Source organism: Vulpes lagopus, chromosome 12 (assembly GCF_018345385.1).
Source record: "Vulpes lagopus strain Blue_001 chromosome 12, ASM1834538v1, whole genome shotgun sequence".
In the NCBI taxonomy this organism is placed as follows: domain Eukaryota; kingdom Metazoa; phylum Chordata; class Mammalia; order Carnivora; family Canidae; genus Vulpes; species Vulpes lagopus.
The window spans coordinates 20,506,425-20,526,387 of record NC_054835.1 but is presented as its reverse complement, the minus strand read 5'-3'; the positions used below and the strand labels follow the sequence as shown (position 1 = coordinate 20,526,387).

At 40.8% G+C, this 19,963-nt stretch overlaps 1 protein-coding gene across 1 annotated transcript in view; it reads left to right on the top strand.

Moving 5' to 3' along the window:
• Nucleotides 1-661: 661 nt before the first annotated feature.
• The window catches only part of CRLF3 (cytokine receptor like factor 3), a 45,153-nt gene continuing 25,851 nt past the window's right edge, over nt 662-19,963 (top strand). Inside the window, exons 1-4 of the mRNA XM_041725963.1 lie at nt 662-877; nt 14,727-14,934; nt 18,260-18,347; nt 18,835-19,012. Coding sequence (XP_041581897.1) covers nt 761-877; nt 14,727-14,934; nt 18,260-18,347; nt 18,835-19,012 — 591 coding nt within the window. The 5' untranslated portion in view covers nt 662-760. The remainder of the gene's footprint in view (nt 878-14,726; nt 14,935-18,259; nt 18,348-18,834; nt 19,013-19,963) is intronic.

Here is a 19,963-nt window from a genome sequence, read left to right as displayed (position 1 = left end):
CCCTCGTTGGACTGCGACCTTCTGGGTGGTGAGCTCACTCTTGCCTGACCCTGTGAGCGGGGTGCCTGGTTCACAGTGACCTTCTGAGACGCCTGCTGCTTGAAGGACCCTCCTTTGCTAGGGAGGTACGGCGGCGACGATTTAAGAGACACCTGAGGGGCGCCCGGGTGGCTCAGCAGTTTGGCACCTGCCTTAGGTGTCCAGGGCCTGATCCTGGAGACCTGGGATCGAGTCCTACCTCGGGCTCCCAGCTTGGAGCCTGCTTCTCCCTCTGCCTGTGTCTCTGCCTCTCTCTCTGTGTCTCTCATGAATAAAAAAAACAAAATCTTAAAAAAAAAAAAAAAAAGCCATCTGAGTTTAAATACCTGCGGCTTGACTCCCCCCTCTGTGCTTCCTGCTCCGTGAAATGGAGACGCAAGGGGGGCTGGTAGTGAGGCCTGAACGAGAGAAGATGCGGGCAGCACCCCGCGGGGCGTAGTTACCGATCTTTCCCTGCCTCCGAGCGTGTCTGGACGAGCAGCACCGCGCTCACGCGCTGCGCTGGAACAAGGCCCCGGCCGCGTGGGCTCCGCGAGGTCGGCGCTAGGACCCGGAGGCGGCTCGCGCCAGGAGCGGGCGCGGCTGTCAATCAGGCGGGCGTGGGGCGGGGTGGGGCGGTGCTTCCGCCTGCGCGTGGTCGCGCCGGCCCCGCTTGCCGGCGCCCGGGACAGTGGGGAAGCCGCGCCCGCAGCCGCCGGCCGCGCGGCCGGACGAGGGGGCGATGGAGCTGGAGCCCGAGCTGCTGCTGCAGGAGGCCCGGGAGAGCGTGGAGGCGGCGCAGAGCTACCGGCGGGAGCTGGGCCAGAGGCTGCAGGGGCTGCGGGAGGCGCGGAGGCAGGTCGGAGGGCCGCGCCCGGCGGCGGGGCGGAGGGCTAGGGGGGCTCCGAGGGGCCGGGGACCCCGCGGGCGGGGAGGGGGAGGAGTCTCAAGGGGACGAGACCAGTTTGGGGGCTCCTGGGAGAGGGTGAGGGGCGCCCCCAAACGGCGCGCGCGGGGCGGTGATGGGGCTGGGGTGGAGGCGGGGAGAGCGAGGGAGCAGAGCTAGCACCCAGGGCGTCACCCGGGGCGCTGAGGGCTGCGGAGAGCTGGAGGAGGTGGGGGTCCTTCGGGAAAACCTGCCCTGCGGACGCAGGAGACCTTAGGGGGCTGCGTGGGACATTGTAAGGGGAGGACTAGAGGCAGACACGGGGGAATTGAGAAGCAGCAGAGTTAACACCAAATGAATGGGATTGATGCTTGAAAGTAGTACTTCATGGTCTCGTGTAATCTTGAGTGCATTAAAAAAAAAAAGCAAAAAAACATTTAACCCTATTCTAGATGTTTTAGAATTTGAAGCTGGAGCTGTGTCGGAAGGGCAAAAGAGGGAAATTGAAATACTCTTGAGCACACGTTTGAGAGTACCAAAGTGTAGGGAAATGGAGAAACAGATTTAAAGAAAGGAGTGCTATAAAGTCATAAAGCGAACTGTACTTTCAAGCGACAGCGTTATCTGTTCTGTGGGGACATGGTTATCAAAGGTAAAGGAACACCCCGGAACGTATACAGAGGAGAGATAGAACCCACTGCCGATGTGCAATAAGACAGATAATCCTCAAGCAACTCTTTTTTTTTTTTTTAATTTTTTATTTTATTTTATTTATGATAGTCACAGAGAGAGAGAGAGGCAGAGACACAGGCAGAGGGAGAAGCAGGCTCCATGCACCGGGAGCCCGACGTGGGACTCGATCCCGGGTCTCCAGGATCGCGCCCCGGGCCAAAGGCAGGCGCCAAACCGCTGCCCCACCCAGGGATCCATCCCCTCAAGCAACTCTTAATGCAGGGGCTTCATAAAGTCTCTTTGAGTAGGGTTCCACCTGAGTGGAATCGTTTGAGCTCGAATCCATGCATCATTTGAGTGAATGGGATTTTTCTGTATATCACAACCTTTTTTTTTTTTTTTTTTTTTGATTTTCTCTTTATAATCTCTACATCTCATGTAGGGCTCGAACTCCAAACCCGAGATCAAAAACTGCATGTTCTTCCAACTAAGCCAGCCAGGCACCGGCACTTGGTCTATATTGTCATTCTAGTAACTCCCATGCTGCACAGAATCTGAAAATGTACAAATGATAGAATAGTGTTGTGAAAACAGTGCCTTTGGATATTTTCATCCATTAAGAATTCTTGGCATGTTCTAGGTTTTTTTTTTTTTTTTTTTTTTGTTCTAGGTTTTATGTATTTTGAAAACCTTGTAGAGCTCCTCTAGGCCAGGCACCTATTTAGTAGTAAACTGGGAGCAAAATCCAATTCGGTGAATGCTTTTCATGGCCTTCCAGTGTATTCATCTTGATTTCCATTTGAAAACCTCTGCATTATTCTTTCTGCTGTTTTGAAATAGAGGTTCTAAACTAGGACATTGTTTCAGAAGAGATTAAAGTATCTCTTATTCTATGACTAATGTTTCAGCCGGATAAGATATCTTCTGTATTTAACTGCATCTGCAACTAAGAAGCAGTAAAGTTGACACTAAATGAATGAGTTTAGTACCTGGGAGTAGTACTTACTAATTTCTTGTGTAATTTTGAATTCACTTAGTGTAAACACAGGACATACTTTCCTATAAGTTAGTGTAGTTCAGTATGGGTTTTTGTTTTGTTTTTGAGGCCCATTGTCTCAGGCTTGAGACAGAAAACACCAAGAGAACATCCATCACAGTTAGGTCCCCAATGATACTGCCTCCTGACTAGACTAATAGTGTAGTTTTCTTTTGTGAACTGAAATGTGTTTTGTGCCAGTGCCAGTTACAAGGCACCTCTCCTCAAAGCTAATTCTAGTGGATTGTATACAGATTGGGTTTGTAGAATAAGTCCTTTGTCAACTTGGATTTTAAGGAAGATCTGTGTTACAAAAATGTTATCAAAATAAGCAGCCGCTTTTGTGTAGTGGTTAGGATATTTTTAGGGTTCTAGTCATTTGCAGAATAGCTACATAAAATTTGACTTTATAGTCAGAGACTGCATGGGGGAAGGATGAGCAGAAAGGAGAGATGCTCCCCTTTGTGTATATTTTTTATTTGCTGATTTTATTTCCTTTTGGCATGTGATTTTTTTATTCATACATAATTTACATACCATAAAATTCATGCCTTAAAATGTGAAATTCAGCATTTTTTAGTATATTTACAAAATTGTGCAACCTTCACTACTAATTACAGAACGTTTTTCATCACCCCAAAAAGAAATCCCATACGCATTAGCCGTCACTCCCTCTGCCCCTGACAACCACTAAATGACTTTCTCTCTTTGGATTTGCCTAAATTCTGAACATTTTGTATACATGGAGTCATACAATATGTGGCTCCCTTGAGACTGGCTTCTTTGACTTAGCATTTTTTCAAGGTTCATCCATGTGGTGACATGTATCAGTACTTCAGTCCTTTTTATGGTTGAATAATATTTGTTGCATGGACAAACCACATCTTATTTATACATTCATAAATTGATAACCAATTGGATTACTTTCACTTTTTGGCTATTTTGAATAGTGTTGCTGGGAACATTCATGTACAAGTTTTTATGTGGCTATGTTGTCAGTTCTTTTGGTATATATACTTAGGATTTGCTGGGTTGTATGGTAACTCATTGTTTAATCCTTTTGAGCACTCAGCATACTTCTTGTCTTTGCTTTTGTTTCTTACCCTTGAAAAATCTCTCATGAAATTTGTCTCATGTTAAACCATGTCTATGGGAATCTAGAAGGAAGAAGAATAAAAATGTTTTATGTTATTCTGTCAAAAACAACTGCCAGCATGTAGCAGTTTCTTCTCTTGTGGTTAAGTTTAGGCCCTGCCCTCTGTCTTTACAAAAAAGGAAGTTCTGCGTAGGAATGTAAGGGTAGTCTATAACTCCTACTGTGTAAATAAGTTAAAGGCTAGAGAGATACATTCATTGTCTTCAGGAAATCAGATAATGTTTACAGCCAGTCTGGCCTAAATGGTGTTGAAATAATTAAGAATAGTTCTCTATAGTTCCTGGGAATCCTTGGTATTAAGATGTAAATACCAAGGAAATTAACACCCTCCTTAAATACTCATTTGTTTATTCATCCAATAAATGTTTACTGGATGGGTCAGAGATACTTCTAGGTCTTAGAAATACCATGGTGAGGGAAATAGACCAGTGCTTTCATGGATTTACTCTTCCCTTTGTTTGTGGGTCATTGGCTACTACTACTCCTAAAAACAAAACAGATAGGAAAAACCTAAATTCTTGTGTATTCATTTTTAGATTTCACTTCCATTGTGTTTTCATTACTTGTTTATTTTTGCAGGGTTGGCTTTCCTGCTCTTTTTAAGTAGAGATAGCTGATAAAGATGTCACATAGTGATGTCAACTGGCCAGACTTGCCTCACTGGCCAGACATTACCTTGATGACATTGCCATTGCCTGGGGCCTAATCCTTAAACTTTGCAGATCCAGAAACTCCATTTTGTACATTATCAAAGGGGGATTAGTTTGAGGTACTGGAGGTGCCTAAAGTGAGAAATACCAATGTTCTAGTCTGTGTACAGTTATAATTCACACCAGAAAATGAATGTGTTGGCCTTCATGTGCCTTTTAGAGTGAATCAGTGTCTCTTGGGGGCATTGATGAGAGCAAGCAAGTCTCCTCTCTTTCAGAGTAAAGGGCCAGATCCTGTTACCTAATTAAGATACTATTTGGTGAGGAGCCTCCCTCGATCTGGCCAGTGGTGTCCTTTTGATCCTTGCTATCACAAATGTGGTCTGTGACCTGAGAGCTTGTGAAGAATGTAAGAATCAGGCCAGACCTACTAAATCATAATCTATACTTGAATAAGATTGTCAAGTGTGATACATATGCACATTAAAAATTGAGGCACACTGCCTTAGTGTATACCATTACCATTTTGTCAGCTCTACTGATTTCTATAGTTTAACCATAAATGTGTTCTTAAAAATTGCTGTCGTTTATCCTCAAGATTAAAACATTGAGAGGCTGGTTCAGTTGGTAGAGCATGCAATCTTGATGTTGCGGTTGTGAGTTTAAGCCCAGGGTTAGGCCTAGAGCCTCCTTTAAACAAAAACAGGGGCATCCCGGCTCAGTGGTTTAGCGCCGCCTTCAGCCCAGGGCCTGATCCTGGGGACTCCCATGTCGGGCTCCCTGTGTGGACCCTGCTTCTCCCTCTGCCTGTGTCTCTGTCTCTCTCTGTGTGTCTCTCATGAATAAATAAAAAAAAATCTCAAAAAAAAATAGTTTGAAATATCATGTTTGTTAGATAATTATATGATACACAAATGACTAATTGATAATCTCAAACTAGTGCTTATCCTAGCATATCGTAACATCTGTAATGTGACCATTTGTCTATATAGTATTTTGTTTTCAATTTTTTAATAGTTGATTTCAGACAATTTTTTGAAGATTTAACTAGCAATCTCGATATTCTTAATATATGATATCATGTATCCTATAGATCATTATTCCCACAGGATTTGAAAACACATATCATACTAGTTAAAGACTGGGACAGATCTAGTAGTCAGTGGGGGGAAAAAGTTATTTCAGAAAGCCAGGCAGGAAGTCTTAGTAGCTCAGCAAAGAAAAAAGAGCTATTATTGCTTCTCTTATCTCCCACTTCCCCTTCTGTTACCCATTTTCAAAACAGTCCAAAAATCTGTCTGAAAATGATGTTACTGCAGTAGTACTTATTGTAGTGTCCTAAGAAAAGGTTAAATCTAGAGCTGGGGAAAAACCAAGAACAGATGAAATAATTTTAAAATAACCTATAATTCTACTATTTACTGACAACCACTGTTAACATTTGGTGTATCCTTCCAGACATATTATTTTGCAAAACTGAGGGACTACTGTATATGCAACGTCATAACTATATTTTTTCTTTTGTTTAGTATTATATGGAGCATTTAGTAACTTACAGAGCATTTGTTGGTGGTAAGCTGAGATATATTGATTTAGGTATGCCGAAATACTGGAAGCAATGCTCTAGATACAAAACTAAATAATCAATAGCCAAGACAAGGGGAAGAAAAAGCTGCACATAATATTTGTGTGCAGAGGACCACATGTTTACATTGGCTCTACAATAATCTTTTCTCAAGTCTTTTAACAAATGTCTTTAAACATGGAGCTCGGAAAGTTGCCTGTTGAGTCCAAAACTCACTTGAAATATAAAGGATATAGATGAGAATTAAAGCATGCATTCTGAATCAGTAATACGAAAATCAGTGACGTGTGAGGTTTTTTGTTTTGTTTTTTTTTAGATTTTATTTATTTATTCATGAGAGACACAGAGAGAGAGGCAGAGACACAGGCAGAGGGAGAAGCAGGCTTCATGCAGGGAGCCCGATGTGGGTCTTGGGTCTCCAGGATCACTCCCTGGGCCGAAGGCGACACCAAACCGCTGAGCCACAGGGCTGCCCAAAATCAGTGATGTTAATTAAAAAGTGTGTGGATGTCACAGAGGTACCAGGTTTTCTCTGTGTAGATATTTTTTTCAATGTAATTATATTATACATATAATTTTGATAGAGAAAAACTATTATTACTATAAATCTGGTGAATCATATGGCTAATTTATGATCTAAAACGTCAAACAAACCACTTATGTTTGCAATTATTTTACTTTGTTAGCATTTGCTCCTATTAGCCATGAGACCTTGGGTAACTTCTCTTTTTTGATCCTCTCTTGCCTTATCTATACGGTAAAGGTAAGGATAGTATCTGCTTTGCTTGCCTAATGTGAGAATTAAGATGAGAAATGTGGGGCACCTGGGTGACTCAGTCGATTGTGTCTGCCTTCCTCTCAGGTCATGATCCTGGAGTCTTGGGGTCAAGCTGAGTTAGGCCCTGCTCAGTGGGAAGTTTGCTTCTCCTCTTCCTCTGCCCCTCCCCCCACTTGTGTTTTCTCTTTCAAATAAATACGATCTTCAAAAAAGAAAAATAATAGGATGAGAAATGTATTCAAAATGCTTAGTACCATGCCTGACATACAAAGCACTTAATAAATATTAGCCATAATAATATTAATTATATATAATTAGTATAATATATAATTGCATATTATTGTATTATAATAAAACCAATAATTATTACTGTTATTCAGGATGACATCTCCTACTTCTCCAAATGGTAACTTATTCTTTAAATTTCTTCTACTGTCTTTCCCAGAAGAATGTCCTTTTTAAGCTCAGATGGCAGTTTGTGGCTATGCCACTTATGTAAGAACTTAATACATTTTATTGTAGTTACGTTTGCAGGCAACTATCTCTTCTACCAGAATGACAGTTTTTTGAGGTTAGGCCCAAGCTTTCTTCATCTTTATAACCCCAGCTACTGGCATATACTAGACCTCAGTAAATATAGAATAAGTGCCCTTATGAATGTTGTGGGTGTAATTTTGTAGGCATTCTTTTTAGATTGTTTGTGGTCTTGATTATATGCACCCTATTCGTTAATGTAGATAATCAAGAATTAAACTTTCGTTTTATCATATGGTTTGATTATTTGTTGCCACATAATAAACTGTACCAAAGCGTTATGACTAAAAAGCACTCTTATTTGCTTACTATTCTGGGCCTTGACTGGGGCTTGGTTAGGCAGTTCTGATTTTGCTTGCAACACTCATGTAATTGCAATCAGATGGCAGCTAAGGCTGGAATGTTCAAGAAAGAATGTTCACTTACCTGTTTGGAGACTTAGTGACAGCTGAACTCAGTTGGAATGCTGGCATGGCGGGGCCTGGATGCCAGTTTCCCCCCCCCATCCTCACACCCTTCCCACTCATCTCCTACTTCCACTCTCCAGAAAGGTAGCCAGACATCTTACGTGGTGGGCCAGAACCCTCAAAAGTGTAAATTAAAAAGTGTTAAATGTTTACACTTTTTTACATTTTTTACAAAAGTGTAAAAGCAGTACTTGCTAGGTTTTCTGAAGGCTGAGACCCAGAACTGCCACAGCATCTGTTCCACTTAGCAACTATGCACTTGTGCCTGCAAGTGCTCGTCACAGCCCAACTATATTCTTGGGAGTGGACTGCACAATGATAGAGTATCAGGACATGTGGTTCGTGGTTCACTGGGACCACTAATGTATCAGACTACCAAATCATATAATAAAGATTTTCTTTCTGAATGTCTTCAAATGGGCATTATTAAAAAAAAAAAAAAAAAAAGCCTAACCGTAAGAAAGGCAAGAAGGAAATGTAGCAGCACTTATAGGTTCATAAATGAGTAATACAATTCAAATTCTGTTACTTTACTAGCTTTCTGATGTGGGCATGTTTATCTCTCTCTCCAGTATGTTACTCATCTACAGATGCTTTCTTCATAGGGTTGTGGTAGCATTTAAATGAGACCGCGGGTGTAAATAGCTGGCACATAGTAGGTGTTTGGTAGATGATAGCTATTGCTATGTTTTTATTGCCATCATCATCATCATCATTATCTTCAGTGACCAATGTCCTGGTGTCAGTGTGAAGACAAGTAGCTAATGCAGTACATTTCACACAAACTGAGAAGAAACATTTTAGTTAGGTTTTTTTATTTCAGTTGACTACTTTGTATATTTACTTTGTCTTTTATTTTTTATCATTGTGTTCTCGTTAGCGTTTAAAGCCAGTGTCTAGGGGCTGGGTGGCTCAGTGGTTGAGTGTCTGTCTTCGACTCAGGTCGTGATCCTGGGGTCTTGGAATGGAGTCCCACATCAGGCTCCCCACAGGGAGCCTGCTTCTCCCTCTGTGTCTCGAATGAATGAATGAATGAACGAACGAGCCAGTGTCTAGGGGTGCCTGGGTAACTCCAGTTGGTTAAGCGTCTGCCTTCTGCTCAGATCGTGATCTTGGAGTCCTATTTTGAGCCCTGTGTTGGGCTCTCTGCTCAGTGGGGAGCCTACTCTCTCTCCTGCTGCTGCTCCCCCTGCTTGTGCTTGCTCACTCTCTCTGTCAAATAAATAAATAAAATATTTTAAAAAATAGTTTTAGTTTCTTATTACCAGTTGGGAAAATCAATTCTTAAACTTGGAAGATAAAAATTATTTTCTTCTATAAAGTCAAAAAAATGCATGTTTTACAGGAGACAGAGGAGAGTCTGGTTAATTTCCTAAAATTTGCTATTATATTATATTGTATTGATATAGGAACTGTGTCTAGCCACTGAAGACTACAGATGTTTTAAGTCAAATTCTACATAGGTTTTATGACTTTTTTAGTAGCTAAACTCTTTATGACTTTTTTAGTAGCTACTCTATTTAGTAGCTAACTCTGGAGGACAATATGTCAGGCACCGTTGTCTTGAAAGGCTATGAAGTATATGTTTACTAGGCTTTTTTTTGTAAGCCTTAGTATTGATGTGTAAAACTTGGTTACTTTTTGACATTTTATGAACTCACCCTCCTTTTACAACTTTTAAAATACAGTTGCTTAGGGATTAGATTAAACTGCAGTAGAGGTAAGGTCTTTTTTTTTTTTTTTTAAGATTTATTTATTTGAGAGAACGAGAGCGAGAGCACAAGTGAGGGCAGTGGGGAGGGGCAGAGGGGGAGAGAGAAAGAGAGAGAGAGAGAGAGAGAGTCCCAGGTGACTGCACTGAGTGCAGAGCCTGATGCAGGGCTCAATCTCACAATCCTGAGGTCATGACTTGAGCTGAAATAAGAGTCAGAAGCCCAACTGACTGTGCCACTGAGGTGCCCCAGTAAGTACACTACAATAGAGGTTTTAGTGGAAAACTGGTTTGAATATTATTAATCAGCATAAGCAGTGTATATGACAGTTTCCTTTTTGAGACCTTGAGTTGTATATCATTTGTATTCTACATAAATCTACTTTGTTACTAATGATCACAGTTGTTTTGCCCTAGATTGGCTAGGTAGCATTAGGGCTGTGCAGTTGTCTACTGCAGGATTCTTTTTTTTTTTTTTTTTTTAAGATTTTATTTATTTATTCATGAGAAACAGAGAGAGAGAGGCAGAGCACAGGCAGAGGGAGAAGCAGGCTCCTTGCAGGGAGCCCGACATGGAACTGGATCCCAAGTCTCCAGGATCAGGCCCTGGACTGAAGGCGTCGCTAAACCACTGAGCCACCTGGGCTGCCCAACTGCAGGATTCTTGATGCAAGGATAAGAAATATAAGTTATAGCAGGAAGTGTTTGCAGTCAGTACATAATTGATAGGTTTGCCTGGGAACTCCTGAAAATGGGAAAAGTGGAATCAGACTGTTTCTGGTACTATGAAGCCTTGAGAAAGTTATTTGACTTCTTCAAGTTTCACCCTCTTCAATGTAGACAATAGAGACCCACCTCCAGGAGTCATTGTAAAGTTAGTGAGCTGACAGTGAACACATAGACCATGGTACCATATCAAATAAGAAGAAACCACTCAGCATTGAAGTCCGCATGATTTAGTTTCATAAAGCCAAGCAAATGAAACAGCAGCAGTTGGTATTCAATGAACAAAAGGGACTACGTTTACACTGGAAGTGTAGGAGGTGGATTTGGAAATGGAGTCTCCCCTCCGCTGGCCCTCTCACTGCTTTATGTTCACATACTTCCTTTTTTTTTTTTTCCCCCTGAGGTTCTGAAACAAAAACAAAACATAGCTGATCTCTGAAACTGTTGAAGGAGCTTTTGAATTCTTTCTAAAGAGGAAACTGACTTTACCTAACCAATGCACTTCCTGTGTGTGCCGTATCCGTTAGAGTGAGACACGACCTCATTGGTATACTTCTCAACTGCAGAATTTCCTCTTGGTGGTGGGAGTGTGAACTGTATTACAGTGCTTTGACATGTTGTCTTCATTTATTTTGGTATCTGTAAGGTCTATCATAATTTACCTGGGGGTCTTGTTTAAAATGTAGGTTCTGGGTGCCTGTGTGGCTCTGTTGGTTAAGCATCTGCTTTCAGCTATGGTCATGATCCCAGGGTCCTGGGATTGAGCCCCACGTTGGGCTCCCTGCTCAGCGGGGAGCCCATTTCTCTCCCTCTGTAGCTCCCCTTCCTTGTGCTCTCTTGCTCTGTCACATACTTACATAAATATCTTTAAAAAAATAAATAATATGTAGGTTCTGATTCAGTAGTCCTGGGTGAACCTAACAATCTGCATTTCTCTCTCTTTTTTTTTAAGATTTTATTTATTTATTCATGAGATACACACACACACACACACACAGAGAGGCAGAGACACAGGCAGAGGGAGAAGCAGGCTCTGTGCAAGGAGCCTGATGTGGACTCGATCCCGGGACTCCACGATTACGCCCTGAGCCAAAAGCAGGCGCCAAACCCCTAAGCCACTCAGGGATCCCCACAATCTGCATTTCTAACAATATTCTGGATGATGTATCAAAATCATAAGGCATTCTCTCCCTGTTTTTTTTTTTTTTAAGATTTTATTTATTTATTCATGAGAGACACAGAGAGAAAGAGAGAGAGGGAGAGAGAGAGAGAGAGAGAGAGAGAGAGAGAGAGGCAGAGACATAGGCAGAGGGAGAAGCAGGCTCCATGCAGGGAGCCTGACGTGGGACTTGATCCTGAGTCTCCAGGATCACGCCCTGGGCTGAAGGCAGAGCTGATCCACTGAGCCACCTGGGATGCCCTCTCTCTGTTTTTTTTTTTTTTCCCCCAAAGATTTTATTTATTTATTCATGAGACACAGAGAGAGAGAATGAGAGAGGGGCAGAGACACAGGCAGGGGGAGAAGCAGGCTCCATGCGGGAACCCAACATGGGACTCGATCCCGGATCTCCAGGATCAGGCCCTGGGCTGAAGGCGGTGCTAAACTGTGAGCCACCCGGGCTGCCCTCTCCCTGGTTTTTTAAAAAAAGTTTTAAAAACGTACACAATTAACTTCATTTTTATTCAACAACATTTACTTGCCAGGTGCTGTGTATGTTACGGCCTAATTTTTAAGGACCCCGTAGATGAGTAATGAACCTAAACATTTTGAGTACAGCCCCCATCCCTTTTCTTTTTAAATTTTGTCTGAGATTTATTTCATAGAAGTACCGTAGTAATTATACAGAGACTAGTTAATTAAACTTATATTAGGGTCTCTCTTTTTCACTCTGATTTAAGGAATTCCTTCATTTACTACACACACACACTATTATAACTTATCGTCAAAATGAGAAAAAATTATTTCCATGATCCTCTCACTTCTTTTTTTTTTTTTTTTTTTTTAAGATTTTATTTATTTATCCAAGAGAGAGGGGTGGAGCACACAGGCAGAGGGAGAAGCAGGCTCCATGCAAGGAGCCCAATGTGGTACTTGATCCTGGGTCTCCAGGGATCATGCCCTGGGCTAAAGGCGGCACTAAACCACTGAGCCATCCATGCTACCTGATCCTGTCACTTCAGCCATACTGTTCCCTTTTTTTTCCCTCTGTATTTCTTTGTACTCCTTGAGCATAGACCTCTTTTGTTTTTAATATGGTTGTGAACATTTCTGGAAAACAATTTTGTATTCTGCTTTTTAACTTTAGTTTTAGAGGGATCCTGGAGCGGCCCCGGGTGGCTCAGTGGTTTAGTGCTGCCTTCAGCCCAGGGTGTGATCCTAGAGACTAGGGATCGAGTCCCATGTCAGGCTCCCAGCATGGAGCCTGCTTCTCCCTCTGCCTGTGTCTCTGCCTCTCTCTCTCTCTCTCTGTCTCTCTCATGAATAAATAAATAAGATCTTTTTTGTTTGTTTGTGTTTTTTTTTGTTTGTTTTTTTGTTTTTTTGTTTTTTTAAATAAGATCTTTAAAAAAAAAAAAAAGTATTAGAGGGATCCTGGATGGCTTAGCAGTTGAGCATCTGCCTTTGGCTCAGGGCGTGATCCTGGGCCCAGGAATCGAGTCCCACATTGGGCTCCCTGCGAGGAGCCTGCTTCTCTCTCTGCCTATGTCTCTGCCTCTCTCTCTGTGTTTCTCATGAATAAATAAATAATATCTTTAAAAAATAAATTTAGTATTAGAGAATAAATAGAAAAATTTCTAAATTTCTCTGTTAACTATTGAAGTTCTGTGCTTTTTGGATCCTCTTGGACTTCAAGCACTCTTAGATAAAGTTAGCAAAAGGGTTAGAGTAGTAAATGTGATGTGTCATTATGAAACTAATATGACAATATCTACAAAGTAAAGTATGTGTTTATTTTGATTCAACTTTTTGGCTTTTGTTAGAATTTTCCTGTTAAGTGAGAGTGAATTATGTGTTTATATTCTTTAAAAAAAAAAAAAAAGTTGTATCTGTGTAGACAACTGGTTTGTTTTCAAAATATGCGTGACCTGTAAAGATTTCTCTATCATATCTCACAGAACAGCAGCTGTTAATCTGGGCCCTGTGGACCTGAGGGCAGTGTTTCTCAAAGTATGGGCTACGAAATCACGGTGTGCTTGCGAAACATGTAGGTTTTAGTGGAAACCTACTCCATCCATACACTCCAGCCCTCCTCAGAGGATCTAGATCAGTAGGTCTGGGATGGAGCCCTGCAATCTAAGTTATATCAGGCAGCCTACATGATTCTTCTGCAAACCAAGTTTCAGAATTACTGCTGCAGGCAAACCATGGTTGAGATATGAAAGAATTTGTAACTTCTGAAATTAAATTAATTTTTTAAAGATACGTATTTTTCATTTTACTGGGAAGAGAGGGTTTGTAAGTCTCTCATTGAGACTTACAAAGAGGAACAGGACTCAAAAAAGATTAAAATATTGTCTAAGAAGTATGGTTTTGTGAACATTTTCTGCCTTCTATGAGCCTCTTTGAATTTTAAATAAATTCCTAGCTTTCTTTTAGCATAATGAGGGCATTTTATCCACTAGGTGATTCTTTTTTTTCTTTTTTTCTTTTTTTGGTATTATGGCTTTCTATGATTTTTTTTTTTTTTTTTAAGAGAGAAGTGCGGAGTAGCAGGGGTTAGGGAGAAGGAGAGATAGACTCTCAAACAGACTTCACACTCAGTATGAGTCCAGCATAGGGCTGGGCTCAATATCATGACCCTGAGATCATGACCCAAGCTGAAAGTAAGAGTGAGATGCTCAGTCGACTAAGCCACCAGGCACCCCTGTATTATGGCTTTCTAATTTACCATATACTGCTTTTATCAAGATGAATTTTAATCCCCCCTTAATTTTATTTTATTATTATTTTTTTTAATCCCCCTTAATTTTAATTTAAAAAATGTTTTTGTACTGAAACCTGTTGCTAAGAACTACTTTTTTTTTTTTTTTTGGTGTATTTTTTTAATGGAGTTCAATTTGCCAGCATATAGCATAACACCCAGTGCTCATCTTGGCCAAGAACTACTTTATGCAGATAATAATATTTTCTGACATTTTTTTTTTAATTGGGAACAACAATGTGCCACTTATTTTACCAAGTATAATACATAGATTATTTAATCTTCACAGCAACTCCATGGAGTAAGCATATTCATATGACAAGTAAGGAAATTGAGGTGTGGAGTGCTTACTTAACATGACCAAACTGATGTAGTTTGTGAGTGATGGAACCAGGGTTTGAGCCCATTCTGTATATCTGAAGGCCAGTACTATGCATTTCTGCAAATTTGTGCAAATGAATCTCATTCCATTTATCAACAAATGGAAGATGATTGTTGTGTAGTGCCTTGACATTTTGGGTGATGCCCATGGATTAGCCTTTTCTAGGATTCTTATTCTGAGTTTTTATGTTTTTCCTTTTCAGATCAAAGAGAGTGCATCACAGACAAGAGATGTCCTCAAACAGCATTTTAATGATTTAAAGGGAACTCTTGGGAAGCTCCTGGATGAGCGATTGGTAACCCTTTTGCAAGAGGTGGATACCATTGAACAGGAAACCATTAAACCTCTAGATGACTGCCAGAAGCTCATAGAGCATGGAGTTAATACTGCAGAGGACTTAGTCCAAGAAGGTGGGAGTCCAAGGAGCCTATTAAGTGTGGCACATTCAGATTGGCACTTTGCTGATTTCTCAGGGTACCAGGCGGTCTTCTTGGCATCTGTGGAATGCTTAGAAAGTTCCTACCTCAGGATAGATAGGATAGGATAGATATACAGTGAGATATCTCAGGATGAGTACAATTAAAGTGTTAATTATAATGATTTACAAAACTAGTGGTAAATGGTTTTTCTCAAATGGTTTTATGATAGTATCTTAATTCACTTGTAACACAGTGATTTCGAGGTCCTTATGAGTCTCTTCAAATATTTTTCCGAGTGTTATAGAATTTAATTCCATTGTTAGTTTTAGAAGCTTAAAAACTGGTTGATGTTTACTTCTGAGATTGTAGTGGTTATATACCTGTCTGCAGCCAATTATTGTGCTTAAAGCATGCCCAGATCTTGCTTTGCTATCTTCCTGTCTTCACATCCACCTTCCTCCCTTCACATAGATCTTTGTCAAGTACATTAAATAAAAAGGTAACGGTTGTGCCCTTTGGGATTCACAGCACAGTAAGAGGCATACATGCTGAGAGAGATCTAAGACCTACAGGGGCACAGAAGGAGAAGCACTTAACTGTGGGAGAGTGTAGGATAGCTCTCTGTAGGAGGAGTTCCACAGAGGCTTGAAGGAATTCATTAAGCAGAAGAAAAGAAAGTAACAGCGTGATTTGAAGCAGTAGTGGAAGTAACATCACGAGTGAAGTGAATGGCTTATCAAGGGTCTATTGAAGTATTTTAGGCAGCAAAGTTACACAATCAGATTTGCATTAAAAAACACACGATGTTGCCCGCAGTTTGGAGACTATATTTGAGGTCATAAGACTAGAGGTAAAAAGGACAATTAGGGGGCAGCCCCTGTGGCTCAGCGTTTTAGCGCCATCTTTGGTCCAGGGTGTGATCCTGGGAACCCGGGATTGAGTCCCACATTGGGTTCCCTGCATGGAGCCTACTTCTCCCTCTGCCTGTGTCTCTGCCTCTCTCTTTCTGTGCCTCTCATGAATAAATAAATAAAATCTTAAAAAAAAAAAAAAAGGCCAATTTGGAAGTTCTAGCACTGATCCAGACAGGAAATAATGAATGCAGTGACAGGTGGAGATGAAGTGGGGCTGATTTGAAGACTTCTCAGAGATAAAATTATTGATGATTTTACCTACCAATGAGTATTAGTTATTGGTCATTACTTGGAGATAGGTTGAAGAATAAAGGGAGGAATTTAGGAAGTAAAAAACCGGCCTAATTTTGGATGACCAGATGAGTTGTGCTGTCTTACTGACATTGGAAACAAAGAAGGATGGGCTTCAGTGGGTAGTTAGGCCTTCAGTTTGGGGCATGTTGAGTGTGAGGTGCTCAGGATGCCCCGAAGGAGTTGGGAATGTGGCATGTGGCTTAGGAGAGAGATCAGTATGTCAGTATGGCAAATGATGGTGTACATATCATGTCTGAATCCATGGGAGTAAGGAAATCTTCCAAAGCTAATGCGAGAAGAGAGGGTGGCAGAAGATGCTGGCATTTATTTATTTATTTTAAAGATTTTATTTATTTATTCATGAGAACAGAGAGAGAGACATAGACAGAGGGAGAAGCAGGCTCCTTCTGGGGAGCCCAATGCATGACTCGATCCCAGGACCCCGGGATCACACTCTGAGCCAAAGGCAGACACTCAACCACTGAGCCATCCAAGTGCCCTGGATGCCAGCATTTAAAGGACAAGTAAGGAAAAAGCCAGAGAAGGAGACTGAAATACCACTACCCTTCTGCATTGAGTGGTATGAGTGGCATGGGATAAAAAGGGTGCATGGCTCACAAGTCTGTCGCTCTAACTGGAAATTCATTCCCTTTTATTTAGTCCCATTTAGAATGTGGTATGGTGTTATCTTTACATGCTAATTACATTTTGTCTTCTCTTCAGTGAGAACTGCTTATTTGCCACTGACCCTAACAGTGCCTTTGAGAGAATTCTTTTTAGTGGGACCACAGAATGTCTTTCCCTAGAGGCTTTGCATTTGGAAACAAACCCAGAAACAGTTCACAGGTCAGGAGTGTACACCCATCACCCCGAGGACTGAGAAATGTTTTTATTTTAGAAAATAAATCCTTTGAGGCACAAACTTGTTTGTTACAGCATCTGATGCTTAAAAATTTTTATACTTTTTTTTTTTTTTTGTAATTTCAGTCTCTTTCCTACATCCCAAGGGATAAAAACTTATTTATGGAATTTTGAGGACTTTGAGGCAGTGTTCAATATTTTTTTTTTAATTTTTATTTATTTATGATAGTCACAGAGACAGAGAGAGAGAGAGAGAGAGGCAGAGACATAGGCAGAGGGAGAAGCAAGCCCCATGCACCAGGAGCCTGACGTGGGATTCGATCCCCGGTCTCCAGGATCACGCCCTGGGCTAAAGGCAGGCGCTAAACCGCTGCGCCACCCAGGGATCCCAGTGTTCAATATTCCTATTTTTCTTTTGGTGAGAGAGAATATCATGTTATATGGTCCCAAAAAACTTGAATTACTCCAGGGCATAACAAATGGAAAAGAGTTCTAGTAGTGTTTCTTTGGGGCTGTGGAAGGACATAGAAGTTGGTAATTTTTTTAATGCCTTTATATAGCTTTTTCTTTTTATTTTTCTGTGGAATAATTCCTGATAAGTGATTGGTTTTTTTTTTTTTTCTTTTTTGAAGACAGCTATATCATTTGACTTTATAAGACCCCATGCCCGTGGGGTACCTTGGTGGCTTAGTCAGTTAAGTGATGCCTTTTGCTCAGATCATGATCCCAGATTCCTGGGATCAAACCCCACATTGGGCTCCCTGCTCAGAGGGAGTCTGCTTCTCTCTCTCTCTCTCTCCTTCCCCCCATTCTCTCTCTCTTTCTCAAATAAATAAATAAAATCTAAAATCTTAAAAAAAAAAAAAAAAGCCCTATTTTTCTGTCAGGGTAATATCTGTACCAGCTCTTGTTGGGTTTCTGTAAATAAAGATTCTGTAGGAAAGATGGAAAAAAGTACATGGACCTTCTTCTTTGTATAAAATTGGTCAACAAACTAGATTTCTTTGTATAGAGCAGAATCTTTTGTCTCTGGTAAAATGTTACCATTATGTACCCCCTTTCCTTGTGAGCTTCACAATAGAGTCACTTCTAAAATAGTTTCTGCTTTTACTTTTTGGGAACTTGACTGTGGAATCACTTAAGAATTGTTTGCAAGAAAACCAGTGACCCACGTAGACATGGGTTATAATGATTACTTTATAATGTGACCATTTTTGCTGTATTTGTTCTCTCATTCCTGATTGTAGGGGAGATTGCCATTCTTGGTGGCATAGGAGAACAGAATGAAAAACTGTGGAACTTTACCAAAAAGGCCTCACACATTCAGTTGGACAGGTAAAGGAGTTAGCACCTCTCAGGTTTAGTTTTAAACATTTAAACTGCCTGCTTCCCCTCCCCCACTTTAAGATTCTGAGTTAATGAGATAGAAAATATATATTTCAAGGTTCACTGCCCAATACCAGTACTAGTGGTATGAAATAGTTGTGCTTATATTTTTTGGTATAGTATGACTGTAGATTTTCTTCAATTCTAACATGTAAAAGAAGTGTTTAATTTTAGAAATTCTGACTATACGGGAACTGAGCACACCAGATCTTTTGGTATAAACTCGACAGTGGTGATCCTACCAATTTTCTCTTTTCTTACTTATGTTTATTTGGGGAGAGAATCTTTATGTAATGTTTTACAAAGCCCCTACTGGCATTAGCATTATTTCCTGGGGGCTTCAGCATCATTATAGTATGTGACTGATCTAAGCTATGCTTCATATTTTTAACACTCAATTAAAAGTCTCATAAACACACGAACTTTGTTTCCTCAGCTTACCAGAAGTGCCTTTACTGGTTGATGTGCCTTGTTTGTCTGCTCAGTTGGATGACTCAATTCTGAACATAGTGAAAGACCACATTTTCAAGCATGGAACGGTAGCATCTCGCCCACCAGTACAGATAGAAGAACTAATAGAGAAACCTGGAGGCATCATTGTTCGATGGTGTAAGGTACGTAATTAAGAATTGTAGAAACGGCTTCAATATGATGCATTTGAGATCTGAGGGCCTTTTAGACTTTCTTATTAACTATCTTTGAACGTTTTCTTCTCTTCACAAACAAAAGTCCCTCTTCCTTTACGATTAAAGTTACAGGGAACTTTACCTACCTGAATGAAGGTAGGTCTTCCAGTTTGATATAAATAATTCTAAAAAATACCTTTAAAAATCTCTGTATCACAGCAGTACTTCCCATCACAGATTTCCCAGACTCAACTATTAGTGAGTTGAAGATCTCTTCCATTTCTGTTTATTACAAAAGTCAAAAGATAATAGCAAATACTGGGTGTCTGATATTTTCTGTTCCACACTGAACTGATAATTCTGAAATAAAATCCTAAACTGTGGTTTCCTTACATTCTCAGCATTGCTGAGAATTTTCTGTATTAAATCATGTTATGTAGATAAGTTACCATATTATAGTATATAATATCCAAATGAGTCATAAGTGTCTTGGCTATTGACAAATACATCATTCAGAGTGGATGCTCAGCTTCCAGAAATGATTGATTTTTCTTAAATGGACTTTTTAAAAAGATGTTATTTATTCATTCATGAAAGATATATATATAGAGAGAGGCAGAGACAGGGAGAGGGAGAAGCAGGCTGCCCTCATGGAGCCTGATGTGGGACTCGATCCTGGACGCTGGGATCATGCCCTGAGCCAAAGGCAGACACTCATCAACTGAGCCACCCAGGCATCCCTTTAAATGGACTTTTAAAAAAAGATTTTATTATTCATTTGAGAGGGAGCATGACTGTGCTTGAGAAAGAGCATGAGGGCAGTCCCGGTGGCGCAGTGGTTTAGCGCTGCCTGCAGCCCGGGGTTTGATCCTGGGGACCCTGGATCAAGTCCCACGTCGGGCTCCCTGCATGGAGCCTGCTTCTCCTTTTGCCTGTGCC